The sequence below is a fragment of the Eurosta solidaginis genome, chromosome 1 (genome assembly GCF_040869045.1).
Source record: "Eurosta solidaginis isolate ZX-2024a chromosome 1, ASM4086904v1, whole genome shotgun sequence".
In the NCBI taxonomy this organism is placed as follows: domain Eukaryota; kingdom Metazoa; phylum Arthropoda; class Insecta; order Diptera; family Tephritidae; genus Eurosta; species Eurosta solidaginis.
The window spans coordinates 28,479,497-28,492,363 of record NC_090319.1 but is presented as its reverse complement, the minus strand read 5'-3'; the positions used below and the strand labels follow the sequence as shown (position 1 = coordinate 28,492,363).

At 35.4% G+C, this 12,867-nt stretch overlaps 3 protein-coding genes across 8 annotated transcripts in view; 1 reads left to right on the top strand and 2 right to left on the bottom strand.

The window, feature by feature from the left end:
* The window catches only part of SdhC (Succinate dehydrogenase, subunit C), a 61,982-nt gene extending 52,867 nt beyond the window's left edge, over window positions 1-9,115 (bottom strand). Inside the window, exon 1 of the mRNA XM_067763959.1 lies at window positions 9,097-9,115. Coding sequence (XP_067620060.1) covers window positions 9,097-9,099 — 3 coding nt within the window. The 5' untranslated portion in view covers window positions 9,100-9,115. The remainder of the gene's footprint in view (window positions 1-9,096) is intronic.
* Window positions 4,044-5,217, top strand: LOC137250641 (RNA transcription, translation and transport factor protein). The gene is made up of 3 exons (XM_067783798.1): window positions 4,044-4,195; window positions 4,252-4,578; window positions 4,643-5,217. The coding sequence occupies exons 1-3, from the start codon at window positions 4,135-4,137 to the stop codon at window positions 4,993-4,995; spliced, it is 741 nt and encodes a 246-aa protein (XP_067639899.1). The 5' UTR covers window positions 4,044-4,134; the 3' UTR covers window positions 4,996-5,217.
* LOC137250627 (RAB6A-GEF complex partner protein 2) lies at window positions 4,996-7,584 on the bottom strand. Of its 6 annotated transcripts, none has more exons than XR_010953024.1 (6): window positions 7,355-7,584; window positions 7,067-7,284; window positions 6,719-6,990; window positions 6,007-6,665; window positions 5,776-5,845; window positions 4,996-5,676 (listed from the first exon to the last, which is right to left on the bottom strand). XR_010953024.1 is itself a non-coding variant. In XM_067783777.1 (5 exons), the coding sequence occupies exons 1-5, from the start codon at window positions 7,468-7,470 to the stop codon at window positions 5,842-5,844; spliced, it is 1,269 nt and encodes a 422-aa protein (XP_067639878.1). In that variant the 5' UTR covers window positions 7,471-7,584; the 3' UTR covers window positions 4,996-5,841. The 6 variants fall into 6 exon arrangements, 2 of the variants coding, with proteins under 2 accessions (XP_067639878.1, XP_067639859.1); XR_010953025.1 differs by having other exon boundaries at window positions 4,996-5,321; XR_010953022.1 differs by having other exon boundaries at window positions 5,776-6,665.
* Window positions 9,116-12,867: the final 3,752 nt, after the last annotated feature.

Genomic DNA, 12,867 nt, shown 5'->3' with positions numbered 1-12,867 from the left:
GATACGACATACGGCACCATTGACTCCGGCTTAAAGGGCGAATTAAAGCTGGAGACATTGTTGCTTTATCGGTAACCGTATCGGTAACCTTTTAACAGCTGATTCGACCAACCTTATGAGAATCAATGCAATCGATTATTGGTGCCGCTAAGGTCGTAACCGTATCGAAGCCAACCAAATGGGTTTTGGTTTGCCGTCGTAACAATAAACAGCTGATTACGTTAGGGATACGGATACAGCGATTCGACATACGGCACCAATGACTCCGGCTTAATGGTGACTTATAACCATAAAGCCATAACCAGATAAATCAGCTGATCGAACCTACCTTATGAAAAGGAATGTAATCGATTAATGGTGCCATACCATAACGCTAACGCCATAGCCAATCAATTGGTTTTTGGTTTCTCGCCATATCCATAACCTAAAAATATTCGAGTTGGTGAATTTAATAACTTTTTTTAGATTTTCTTCATTGTTTTGGATACGTTATGACTAAGATACTTATTTTTCGTGGAATATGTTTGTAATTTTTACATTTTCATCATTTTTATGAAATTTTCACGATTTTTAGGTTAAGGCAGCATTAATTGATCACATTGAGATGGTTATGGATATGGGTATGGTTACGACTATGGCGTTAGGGTTAAGGAAGTTTAATTTGGCTTTAAACCAAAACCCAATTGGTTGGCTACGATACGGTTACGACCTTAGCGGCACCAATAATCGATTGCATTAATTCTCATAAGGTTGGTCGAATCAGCTGTTAAAAGGTTACCGATACGGTTACCGATAAAGCACCAATGTCTCCAGCTTTAAATCAATGATTTAAAATTTAAAATGATTGCACAGTTTTACAGCTCTGTTGAAGAAAAAGTGTACATTTTAAAACTCACAGTTACTGAATAGGGCCCCAGCTGTTTTTTATGAGCAATTTTTACCTCATTTTCCTTTAGCTCTTGTAAATGCACAATCTTCTGTGGGTAATTTGTAGTTATATGGACAAATCACACACAGAAGATTGCGAATTCACGAGTTCAAAATTGCTTCGTTCTGCGCATCTACGTCACACTTGACTGCTTCAACGAATGAAAGAAAGAGGGAGAAACACAAGAGCTAAAGGAAAATGACGTAAAATTTCCTATAAAAAAACAGCTGATCTTTTGTTTACATGCGCAATGCGCCACCTTCTATTATTCAGAGCTTTGCGAAATTTTTTATGTGAATGTGCAAGGCGAAATAAACTTCAATTGCCAAGTCTGAAGTTCTTTCACATTTACAAACGCAACATCTTGGATGGTTGTGGCGATGTTATTGGAATGCATAAGCTTGTGTTAATACCTATATGACCCTTCTTTATTTTCTTGTATTTTTTCTTATATTTTATCTTCAATTTTTTGTCGCACTCCCTCATAATACGGCTTCAGCACTGGTGTAAGTTTGTAAACTATATTTCAAAAAACTAACGAAATACAAAGAAAATACAATCTAGTTCATTAAAAACAAACGAGCCAGTTCGTATTTCAATACCTTTTTTTGACATTCGGCCGTTTTTTCTTTATTTTTTTCTGACACATGAAATTTTGTTTTTAGTTTGAAAATTTGCTGCAAAAAAATAAAAACACAATTAAAATCAACTTTCTTGTAAAAAAGTAAACCATTAGAGACCGAAATAATTTTCGCGTGTTATTTGCATTGTTTTTATTGTTAAAAGTGTTAATGTAAAAATAAATATAAAATGTAAAACACAAACAAAAACATGTCAAACTCACTAATTTTGGGGGAATAGTGGTCTCGCTTTTTCATGATAGGAATTGTTTTTGTGTTTTGAAGGTCCGATAAAGTTTCGTCAGTTTTTTTAGCTTGGAATCCAAGCAGAAAATAAAGTAGTGTCATATATGCTTAGGCGCATCTTTATGAAAAATGTCATTTACAGTCTTTCAGTGAGTTTTATAGGTCCTGCTCAATTCTCACGGGAACGCTCTGGATCATTGAGAGACTTGAGAAGCAGATGTCGTGAAATTTTCGCACACGTGAAATGTGATAGGCAGATGTCGCCGCTGTTTTTCATTTAACTCATACGGCGAAAGGCTAAGCAGCGACATCTATTTTTGAAAAAGTAGGTATATTAAAGGCCGCGTTGCCAACCTAAAAAGAAGTAATTAACAAATTATCTGGCTCACAAATTGAACCAGACTTCTATCTGGATTTATCTGGCTCAAATCGTTGTTGCTGCATTTACATGCAAAATTATTTATCTGGCTCAGGATTTTGCCACCGGATGATAGCTATTGTGTCACGGCCTTTAAGCTAAGGGCACATTGAGCTGCACTACACTCCGCGGCAAAATATTCTTTGGATGTATTCTAATGCAGCACTGCGCGGCGCGGTAATGAGCAAAAAAGTGAAGCGCCGCTGCTGCTACATTTGTTCGGGCGTTTATTTCGTACTTTCATTTAGAGATTACACCCTAGAGCTGGTTCTAAGACTAAAACGAAAAATCGCAATCTCTAAAATTTCTTCATTATTACCGATTATCGAAGGAAATATCTTATATGGACAATGCTGCTTACTTAACATGGCTCAATTATATGGTTGGCTCAGCTCATCTGCTGATTTTATTTTTTTCATTGCATGGTCGATGGGATTGTCAAAAGGAGATGGCAAAACAAACATTAGCAACATATTCTTAATACATACAAAAACTGCTTAGTTTTGTTTTTAATTCCATTCCATTCGCAAACACCAACACAATTGACAATTTTGAAAATCTGAACTAACATATTTTGTTGTACAGATGAGCCAACCATACATATAGTTGAACCATGTTACTTAATTACCGATTATGAATTTAGTACGAAAATGAAGATAATCCCGTTATGTGTGAATGCTACGTCACAATGAAATTTCTCATGTACATGAATTTCAATTCAAAAGCGAACATCGTCACAAAAATCAAGATGTTGCGTTTGTAAACAAACCAGAGGCAAGTATGCCTGTCGGCAACTTAAATACCCAAATGATTCAAGGGGTTATACAGCGCAAATGCATTAGACTAAATAGATGAGAAAGGGTAAAAGTAGATCAAATGAACACATAGCGGAACCAAGAACAGGTGACCACCGGAAATCTGCTGATTGGTACTTTTTTAGATTTGACACTAAAGCTTCCGGCGCAATACGATTTTGTCATTAGTCCATTAATGAACATGAAAAAACTACATTGAATTTGTATGTATGTCACCGTGCTACCACCTCGTATAGTTCCGCCATGAATGTACATATAATTTTGTATAAGTATTGGCTTTTAAACTCATAACAGCTATCATGGATGACTCAGGTAGACCTTGCAGCAATAGATATCAAGTTATTTGCTACCTGCGAGTGTTCAGTGAAAAAATACGTTCATATATAATACTGTTTTCACACAGACGGCTTATTGAATAATAAAGGCAGTTTTCTACATTAAGAAGCTTATTGAGCTCAATCTTCCCTACAAAATTCGCATCTATTATTATTTCATTAGTAGCTAATCGAATGCCTAATGAAGTCAAAAGCACAATGCAACTCTGTTGGCAGCGTTCCGCTTCTTAGTTTTCAAAGCAAATGTCATTGTCTGCATGGCGGAACGATACAAGGTGGCCGCATCGAACAGCTGATTATAACCTTTTTTATTTGATTTGATACATCAACTACCGGCGCAGTACGATTTTGACATTTGTCCATCGAATTTACAAGTACATGGAATTTTTTTTGTTTGTAGGTATGTCACCATGCTCCCACCTTGTATCGTTCCGCCATGATTGTCTGTCTCATCCTTCATACTAATCGAGCAGGTACTTCTGTGTGAAAGCAAAAAATTTACGACTACATTAGCAGGTGAAATGAGATCATTAAGTTTCTGTGTGAAAACAGTATAAGTTTCTGTGTGAAAACAGTATAAGTTTCTGTGTGAAAACAGTATAACAGTATACCTATATCTCGACGTATCCCAAGCCATCTACCTTAAAGCATTCTTGTAGGGTTCCTTTTGAAAGCATCGATAAAGTACGTTTTACGAACCCAATAAACGTGTCATCTCTAACTAAATAAAGTATAGCTTGGTAAAGTAATTTTATTGTAGTTCTGTTTTATCATGATAAAACTTAAACTAGAGGCGTTGGAACATCCAGCTCCCAGTAACGTGGATATTAATGGTAAGTTTAATTTGTGTATCTGTAGGTAACATTAATGCAACAATTTTGAATGATAGATAGGAAAGTGTTTGCCAGCACCATTCTGTGGCTGGAGGATCAAAAAATTCGTCAATATAAAATAGAAGATCGCGAAGATCTCCGAAAGGTGGATCAACTTGACATATGGGAACAGGCGTATGATAATTACAAAACAGATCTTTGTATGCCAGAATTTCGAACTCCACTAGAAGAATTTACTTGGTTGTTGGGTTATGCTATTCGTTTAGAATTCCTGGATGCGCCAGATAATTACAAAGTTATAAACTCTATAGAAATAACCAAACAACAAAAAAAGTCTGCTGCACCTAGCATTAAAGCTGAAAACTTTTTCGATAACTTGGATTGTAAGTTCACAGAAAAAAATACTTGAAATTTCAATAATTGGCAAATGTAATATTGTTTTTGTAGTTAATTCCAAAGAATTTATTGCTGGAGTACGCTCGCTGGCTAACAAATTGAAAGTACCTCAGCATCCCAATCATCTAGTACAATTGGAAGCCATCGCACGTGTCGTACATGAAAGACTCTCTCCTTCAGCTAAAAATCGTCAAGCGGTAACTGGCAAACCTTTTCCATTCGAGAAGGGTGATGATGTAGTAACGGATGATACTGCTTTAGATTATCCTGTGCGTATCTTGCGCCTATTACAAATACAAAGTTTACGTGAGTTGCAAACAAAAATTAATGAAACCATTGTAGCTGTCCAAGAATTGACTGCAAATCCTAGAACTGACACCAAACTTGGCAAAGTGGGACGATAATTTGCTTGAAGTAGAACAACTTGGAAAAATAAAGAAGGAACTATTTCAGCATGTCATTTAATTTCAATACATAATTAGTTTACATTTAAATACATACATTTATATTACATTCAGAATCTTAATATCTAATTCACCTTTTCCGATGCATTAAAAATAACTTTGGTATTTTATCTAAATAGACATTTAGCTAAAAATGCAATAATAAAGGATCACGTTAAAACAGCTATTTCAGTTTCAATATTAGTATACCCAGGCAAAGAAACAGATGTATGTATTAGGAATGAGCATGGTAACATCCGGAGGTCTTGATTGTAGCTGAATAAGGGCTAACGGATAAGACATGTCAGATATGTAGATATAATAAAACACAACAAAGTATAAGTTTTCTCTAATGGTCAACCATAGCATTTTTTTTAGTTTTGCGCAATTCAGTCTATATACAACCTGAAGATGACATAACGCTTTTGGTTTGTCTGCAAACACAATTTCGGGTTTTATCCACTTCTTGTTACACTTATGCATTTTCCATATAAGAATGGATTATTATACTTAGTACTTTACAAAGCAATTTCTCACTATTTATTTATTTGTCTACAAATTTAACATATTAATCAGACTAAATACAGTTACGAATTAAGAAAAATTAACTTAGCAAGAAAAATTTCATGAAAATGCAATAAACTGAAATCAAGAAATGGTATATTTAAGTAATGAATGAATGAATGGTAACATGACATAACCCTTAAACGACAACAATAATAAAAGAAGATATGCTCTTACCCTATTGAAACTGCAAGTTTCCTTGGACTTCCGTTGAATGATAATGATGACAATTTGTGTGTGATGCTACCTACATATATGATGGGGAGAAGCAATGCTACAAGAAGATGCGATATAAATTTTTCTATTTTTGGATAAGCTAAAAGTACATTGTTTTTACAAAACATCATTTTATTTAGATCAAAAATGTACATGCTCCTTCCAATCAACAAGTCGGATAGTACTGCTTACTTTATAAAAAGACTATGTGTCTGACTAGGTGAATATATTTGAAGAGGGTTGGCTGAATAAATTGCTGTTATTGGTAGATTCCATACCATCGTTTCGACAGGTATTTCTGCGGGTGCTTTCAATTCCCCTTCTACTGGATTAGGCTTTCCAAAGTTCATCATTGTGCTAGTAACGAACTCGAAATGTAAACGCCATCGTAAATCTACCAAATCCGTGCGAAATGAGGGTGTTACATGTAATGGAATAGGTATGATAACTGAAGTTTTTAGCATTGCATAACACACTTGATGAATAATGGATAGTGTGCTCAATTTTCCAACAGGTTCTTCAGTTTCAACATTACGTACATTACCAGACGTTTTCGATTTATGTAGATTATCAATTGCTGTACCACTTGCAATACTAGCTAAGTCTAGAGAATTTACAGATGAGCTATCATTTAAATCAACACCAACCGTGTTAGCATTGCTTTGTAATATTTCTTGCGACTGTAGTTTTACAGAAAATTGCACGCAACGCACTTTACAATCGCTAAAGTCCAAACTGCCAACAATATCTTCACCAATTTTGTATGATGGTTTAAATAAACAGAAGCGTCCAACAAATCCGCGCTTATTAGAAATGCGATAATATTTTGGTGCACGGCGTGCAGTTACATTCTAAAAAAGGACCTATAACACTTTGAAAATATTTATTATACTTTTAATCTTACTTTAAGGTGATGCCATGATATCTCAAGTTCGGAAATTTCACGCTTTTCAAGAAATGGATTAGTTGGTGCCAATTGATCATTTGTTTCTTCAGTAAAATGCATTTCATCAGGGCGCGCTATAATCGGTATTGGAAGTACACGTATGGGCACATTGAGCAATTGCACCTTAGATTTGACTCGCTGAGTGGCTATTGTAATTTTATAGAAATACTTAATGTCATGACCCTTATAAGTAGGTGGGCCATTTCGAGGTAATATTTCGTTGAAGAAGTCTAGAATCGAATAGAATACAAACATTTAAAATTGTATCCTTTTATGATTCATGTATGCCCATTTCATTAAACTTACAAACTTTCTTCTCGCCCGGCTGCAACTTCAAATCGCAAAATAAAATCTTTGGTTTTGTTGCGATAATGACCTCCCCACCTGTTTGTGTTACAGCATCCAACGCAGTTTTTCCCACCAATTCCGTTAATTCGTTGATCTTATCTCCAGTAGCAACATTAAAGTTTGTTTTACGAAAACAATGCAATTGTGCTGAAGCCCAAGCTAAATTTTCTTCATGGCTGTGGTTTCAGATTGATAAAGTTTGACGCTGCACTTAATTACATATATAAAATGTCCGTCATATTATACCTGGGGTCATTGTCGACTTTGCCACGGTGAGTAAATTCGATCAAACATTCAACATGTTCCCCGGAGGCGTATATTGCTGAATCTGCGCGTACTAATTTTGCTTTGATTTCGATCATTTTAGTAATTTGCTTATACTGATTTCTGTTTGTCAATTTAATTAATTTTTTATTTTGGAATGTAATTAATTGCACTTGTTTATAAATGTGCTAGCAGTGGAAAACATTGTGAATGATGACAAAGTGTGATTATAGTAAACAATGTCGGTATGTGTCATAGATTAGATTGATATGAATTTTTTTCTTACGCTCTCATATTTTCGCACTCACGAGGGATTTATCTTCTAGTTGTTGCTGGCAACAATCACGGATAAATCCCTCGCGCCAGCTGAAGCGGGTGCCAGAACAAAAAATGTGCCAGCCAAAACGAAAAATGCCAAAAATTTTGGGAAACTTTAGTTTGACCTACAACTGTAGAATAGCGTTCAAAAATTATGTGAAAAAGGATAAAAATACTTGTTTTATACGGCCCATACATGACACAAAAACCATGCGCAAATATAAAACGACGAAATTTGTGCAAATGAAAATGTTGACATACACGGCTCAAAACCACTGCGCAATCTTCATTTTTAAAGTAGCGCAACAAATGAAACATGTATTTTAATTGTATAAAAAAGGTATTAATTGTATAAAAATTCACTATTTATTTTCCACAGTGCTGGTAATTCACGGTATAAGTCGAAAAACTCGCACAGAAGTGTTTATTTTCCATTGTATTTATAAAATATATATTTTAATTGCAAGACCAGCTCAACTCATTGCAGCACTGCACAATATTCATTTTTCAACTAGCGCAACAAATGACACATGTGTTCTAATTGTATAAAAAAATTATTATTTATTATTGAATTTGTGTGAATTCCTGTTACAAGCTAGAGATGGTCTTTGCGCCTTCGATATTAACATTTTTAAGCAATAATTACTGATGCTATATCATCAGGAACCCCAGGTAAACTGTGTAAGATTTACCACACACGAAGAAAAAACCATGTGCAATATTTGCAGACATGCGTAAATATCAAAATCGTTTTGATTTTAGCGCAGTTCTTTGCGCAAATAGCGCAACCAGTGCACACACCGGGCAAATCCGTGTACAAATTGGTAATTGGCACAAGGATACTTGAGCCGTGTAATTGGCTTATTAGTGTAAGTATTATTAGTTCGAAGGCGGAGGGTAAATATTATTTCCCATTTAAAAGTTATTACTAAAAATAGGTTTTGTAAATATGAACTCCCGATGCAACCAGTCCATTTTGATCACAGAACCTGGAACGCCAGACATGTAGGATAAGCCCTATCCATTAAATAATGTTAACTATTATATCATAGGTCCGATTTACTGAAATTTCAAAAGAATATATGGTTTTCACTGCGGGTTAAATGCGTTACAATATTTGACTAATTAATTTAATCGAAATGTAAATTTTACTTAGATTTGTTTATATTTAACTCTAACTAGTCTTATTATTGTAAAATAACTTTAAGGAAATAAATATTTTACGACTATCATTTTATTAAATGATTGAAACTATAATCGGCGAAATGTATGTCAAAAATCCCAATTTTCAGATCTATTCATTTTTGTTTGGAGTGGCATCATTGATAAATGTTATAAAGAATGTGCATTTTGACAGCGCTCTCTCGAAACAAAGAGTTGCAAATCCATTCATCTATGGTATGTGTCATGGTTCAACTATATACAGGTTGGCTCATCTGTAAAGCAACAAAATATGTCTGTTCAAATTGTCAAAATCTGTGTATTGGTGTTGGTGCGAATGGTATGGAATGGAAACATAAAACTTAGCAGTTTTTGTATGTGTAAGTAAAATGTTGCCAATGTGTTGGTTTCATTTTGAGTTTGCCATCTCCTTTTGACAATCCCTTCGACCATGCAATGACATAAATAAAATCAGTTGATGAGATGAGCCAACCTGTACATAATTGAAACATGGTATGTGTTTTCCACCATTGTGAATGATGACAAAGTGTGATCTCTTATCTGTCAACGGCCTGACAGGCTGTTCAATATGGCTACTTTTCAGCGTTTTGACAGGCTGTTCAATATGGCGGCGCCCATCTTCAGCGGGTGATAGAAAGAGATACAGAATGAGACAGCGATAGTTAAATACGAATCAGGTGATCCAATCACTTTGGAATTTTGACGTTTATGCAGAAGAGATCCACCATTGTTTACTATATAGTTTGGCAGCTTAAGTAGAGGTTATGTTGCGAATAGAGTGGAAGGCAGTGGACTAGGCAGTCGAATGTCATATAATGAAGGAATGGTGTTCGGAGATTTTTCAAAGTTAAAAAAAAATGATATAAGCTTTAATATAAATAAAACTATTATTTTAATAACAACAAAAACGCCATATATATTCTGTATACATAAATTTGTAAGGATTATCTCACTTTAAAATTTGAATTAAATAATCTAAAGTTTTTTTTTGAAACTGAGTCGAGAACTGTGCGTGTGAATGTGCGAATTTTCACCGATCAGCTGTTAATTGCGCTACTTGGTAAAATTTAAAATGCATACCGATTTATAAATAAATAGAAAGTGGGCATGGCGGAACCATCGTTCCGCCATGGGCGGAACTTTACAAGGTGGCCGCACAGGACAGCTGATTGGATACTTTTTTACATTATGAATGATAACTAAGTGTGATATCTTAGCTGTCAACTGCCTGATATGATGTTCAATATGGCTACTGTTTAGCGTTTTGACAGAGTGTTCAATATGGCGGCGTATATCTTCAGCGGGTGATAGAAAGAGATGCAGAATGAAATAGCGATAGTCAAATACAAATCAGGTGATCCAATCATTTTGGAATTTTTACATCTATGCAGCAGATATCACACTTAGTTATCATTCACAATGCTTTTTTATTTGAATTAACACATCAACTGCCGGCGCAGTACGCTTTTGACATTTGCCGTCTTTCAGTGAGTTTTACAGCTCCGGCTCACACTCAATTTTCACGGGAATGCTCTGGATCATTGAGATAATTGGGAAGCAGATGTCGTGAAATTTTCGCACACATGAACTGTGATAGGCAGATGACGCCGCTGTTTTTCATTTAACTCATACGGCGAAAGGCTAAGCAGCGACATCTATTTTTGAATAAGTAGGTATATTAAAGGCCGCGTTGCCAACCTAAAAAGAAATAATTAACAAATTATCTGGCTCACAAATTGAACCAGACTTCTATCTGGATTTATCTGGCTCAAATCGTTGTAGTTGTATTTACGTGCAAAATTATTTATCTGGCTCAGGATTTTGCCACCGGATGATAGCTATTAGTCCATCGAATTTACAAAAACAGGGTACATCCCTGCAAAAATTGTTGGATTACGTGTTCCATTTTCTTCATGTTGGACTACTCTAACAACACTCCTTTGCAAAGCGTTTGCGGAACACCTTCCGCCGATCATTGCTCGTTTTTTAACGACAGTGATCACGACACGATGACGATCGAACAGAGTTGCCAAAAGTAAAATATTGCATACAAATAACTAATAAGAAAATTTTACTTTGGCAACTCTGATAAAATGCAACAGCGCACTGGTTTTATGTATACATACTAAAGTAAGTATAGAGAAATATTAGTTTCTTTATTCACGAAATGCTAAATAACATAAGAATATTCGTAGTATAAAAAATAAAAGTTGTATTGCCCCTCTTCATTTACTTTCATTTTAAATTAAATTCACTTCGATAATTCTTTCCAACACAATTCCGCTTTAGTACTTTGGCATATGATCCTCTGTGGGTGCTCCATCGAGTACTACAGTGAAAGTACTTTGGAAAGTACTCTCACGTATGTACTCTATGGAATACTCACAAACAAAGCGAGAGTGGGATCACCTACTCCTCTCCTAGGACATCGCAATGTTAATTGGAGCACATTTTTTGTATGAATACAGATTAGATTTGGAGCAGTCCTATACTCCCAAAGGAGTATTCCTTACATTATTTATAGAGTACTCGCGTTTTTTGAAGGGATGGAACCATGGTTCAACTATATACAGGTTGGCTCATCTGTAAAGCAACATAATATGTCTGTTCAAATTGTCAAAATCTGTGAATTGGTGTTGGTGCGAATTGTATGGAATGGAAACATAAAACTTAGCAGTTTTTGTATGTGTCAGTAAAATGTTGCCAATGTGTTGGTTTCATTTTGAGTTTGCCATCTCCTTTTGACAATCCCTTCAACCATGCAATGACATAAATAAAATCAGCTGATGAGATGAGCCAACCTGTACATAATTGAACCATGGGATGGAACCTTTATTTATTGTTACGTTCCAATGAAGCGTGATCCAGATACGGATAGAAATTTAATATGCAAATGCAAAAACAAATTGCTCCATACCCGTTCTGTTTCATTGGAACACAAATCAAACACAGAACATTGTGCATTCACGAGTTCAAAATTGCTTCGTTCTGCGCATATACGTCACAGTTGACCCTTGAGCGAATGAAAAAAGAGCTAAAGGAAAGGGCAGTGCGCTGCCACAACGTCCGAGAAAAAAAGTGTTTAATTCGAAGAAGGTCAAGTCAAAGAAAATTTTAATTGATTCCGATTAAATGACATAATAAAGTACAAGGAACTGTATGGAAAATAATCAGGAAGAAGCAATCAGCTGTTGGGATAACAACACCTGGTACTGAATTCGCCTTGAGCTGAGGTAAAAGCGAAAACAAAGTGTCAGAAACAAAATACAAAAACAAATTTGACAATGGCCTTCGTGCGGTTGACGAATAAAGGCCGAACCATAATTAAATTTTTCATATAGATGCGTTTAACGCAGTCTAATGTCTTATGCGGCAGTTACTCACGAACGTACGTACCAAAAACGTGTCAGCTGACACGACCTATCTTATGAGTGTGCAATGTAAACGAAAACTCACCGACGTGCAACGCCCGTACGTACGTAGCCCGGAACGTAGAAATCAAAACAATTTTGATTTTTTCCGTAAGAACGTGTCAGCTGATCGCTCTCTCACTAGACAGAGTTGCCTAGTAAACTTTTGTGCGCTAATTTTTGATCGTTTGCACTTTTATGCAAAAACACCTAATTAAAGTTTGAAAAATTGTGAAAATAATTCGAAATAATTATGTAAAAGTGCAGATTATAAATATGTAATCTATTTATACTTATTTAATATTTATTCCGGCCTTTTACAATATCAAAAATTAAATTGGAAAAAGTTGATGTTTCCATAAGCATGCATGCAAACTGGCCAATGGCAACAGTGCTTTGTTGTAAACAATACACCACAAATATGTTATGTACATGTACACAGACGCACACATTGATTCCTACGGGCTTGAGAATTCGGTCAAACGTGCTTCGTACAACAAACGTCCGTACGTACGGCACACGTCGGTGGGTAACTGCCGCATAACAGTAGCATCGCCTAAATCACGCAAAGGAACTTAAGACTAA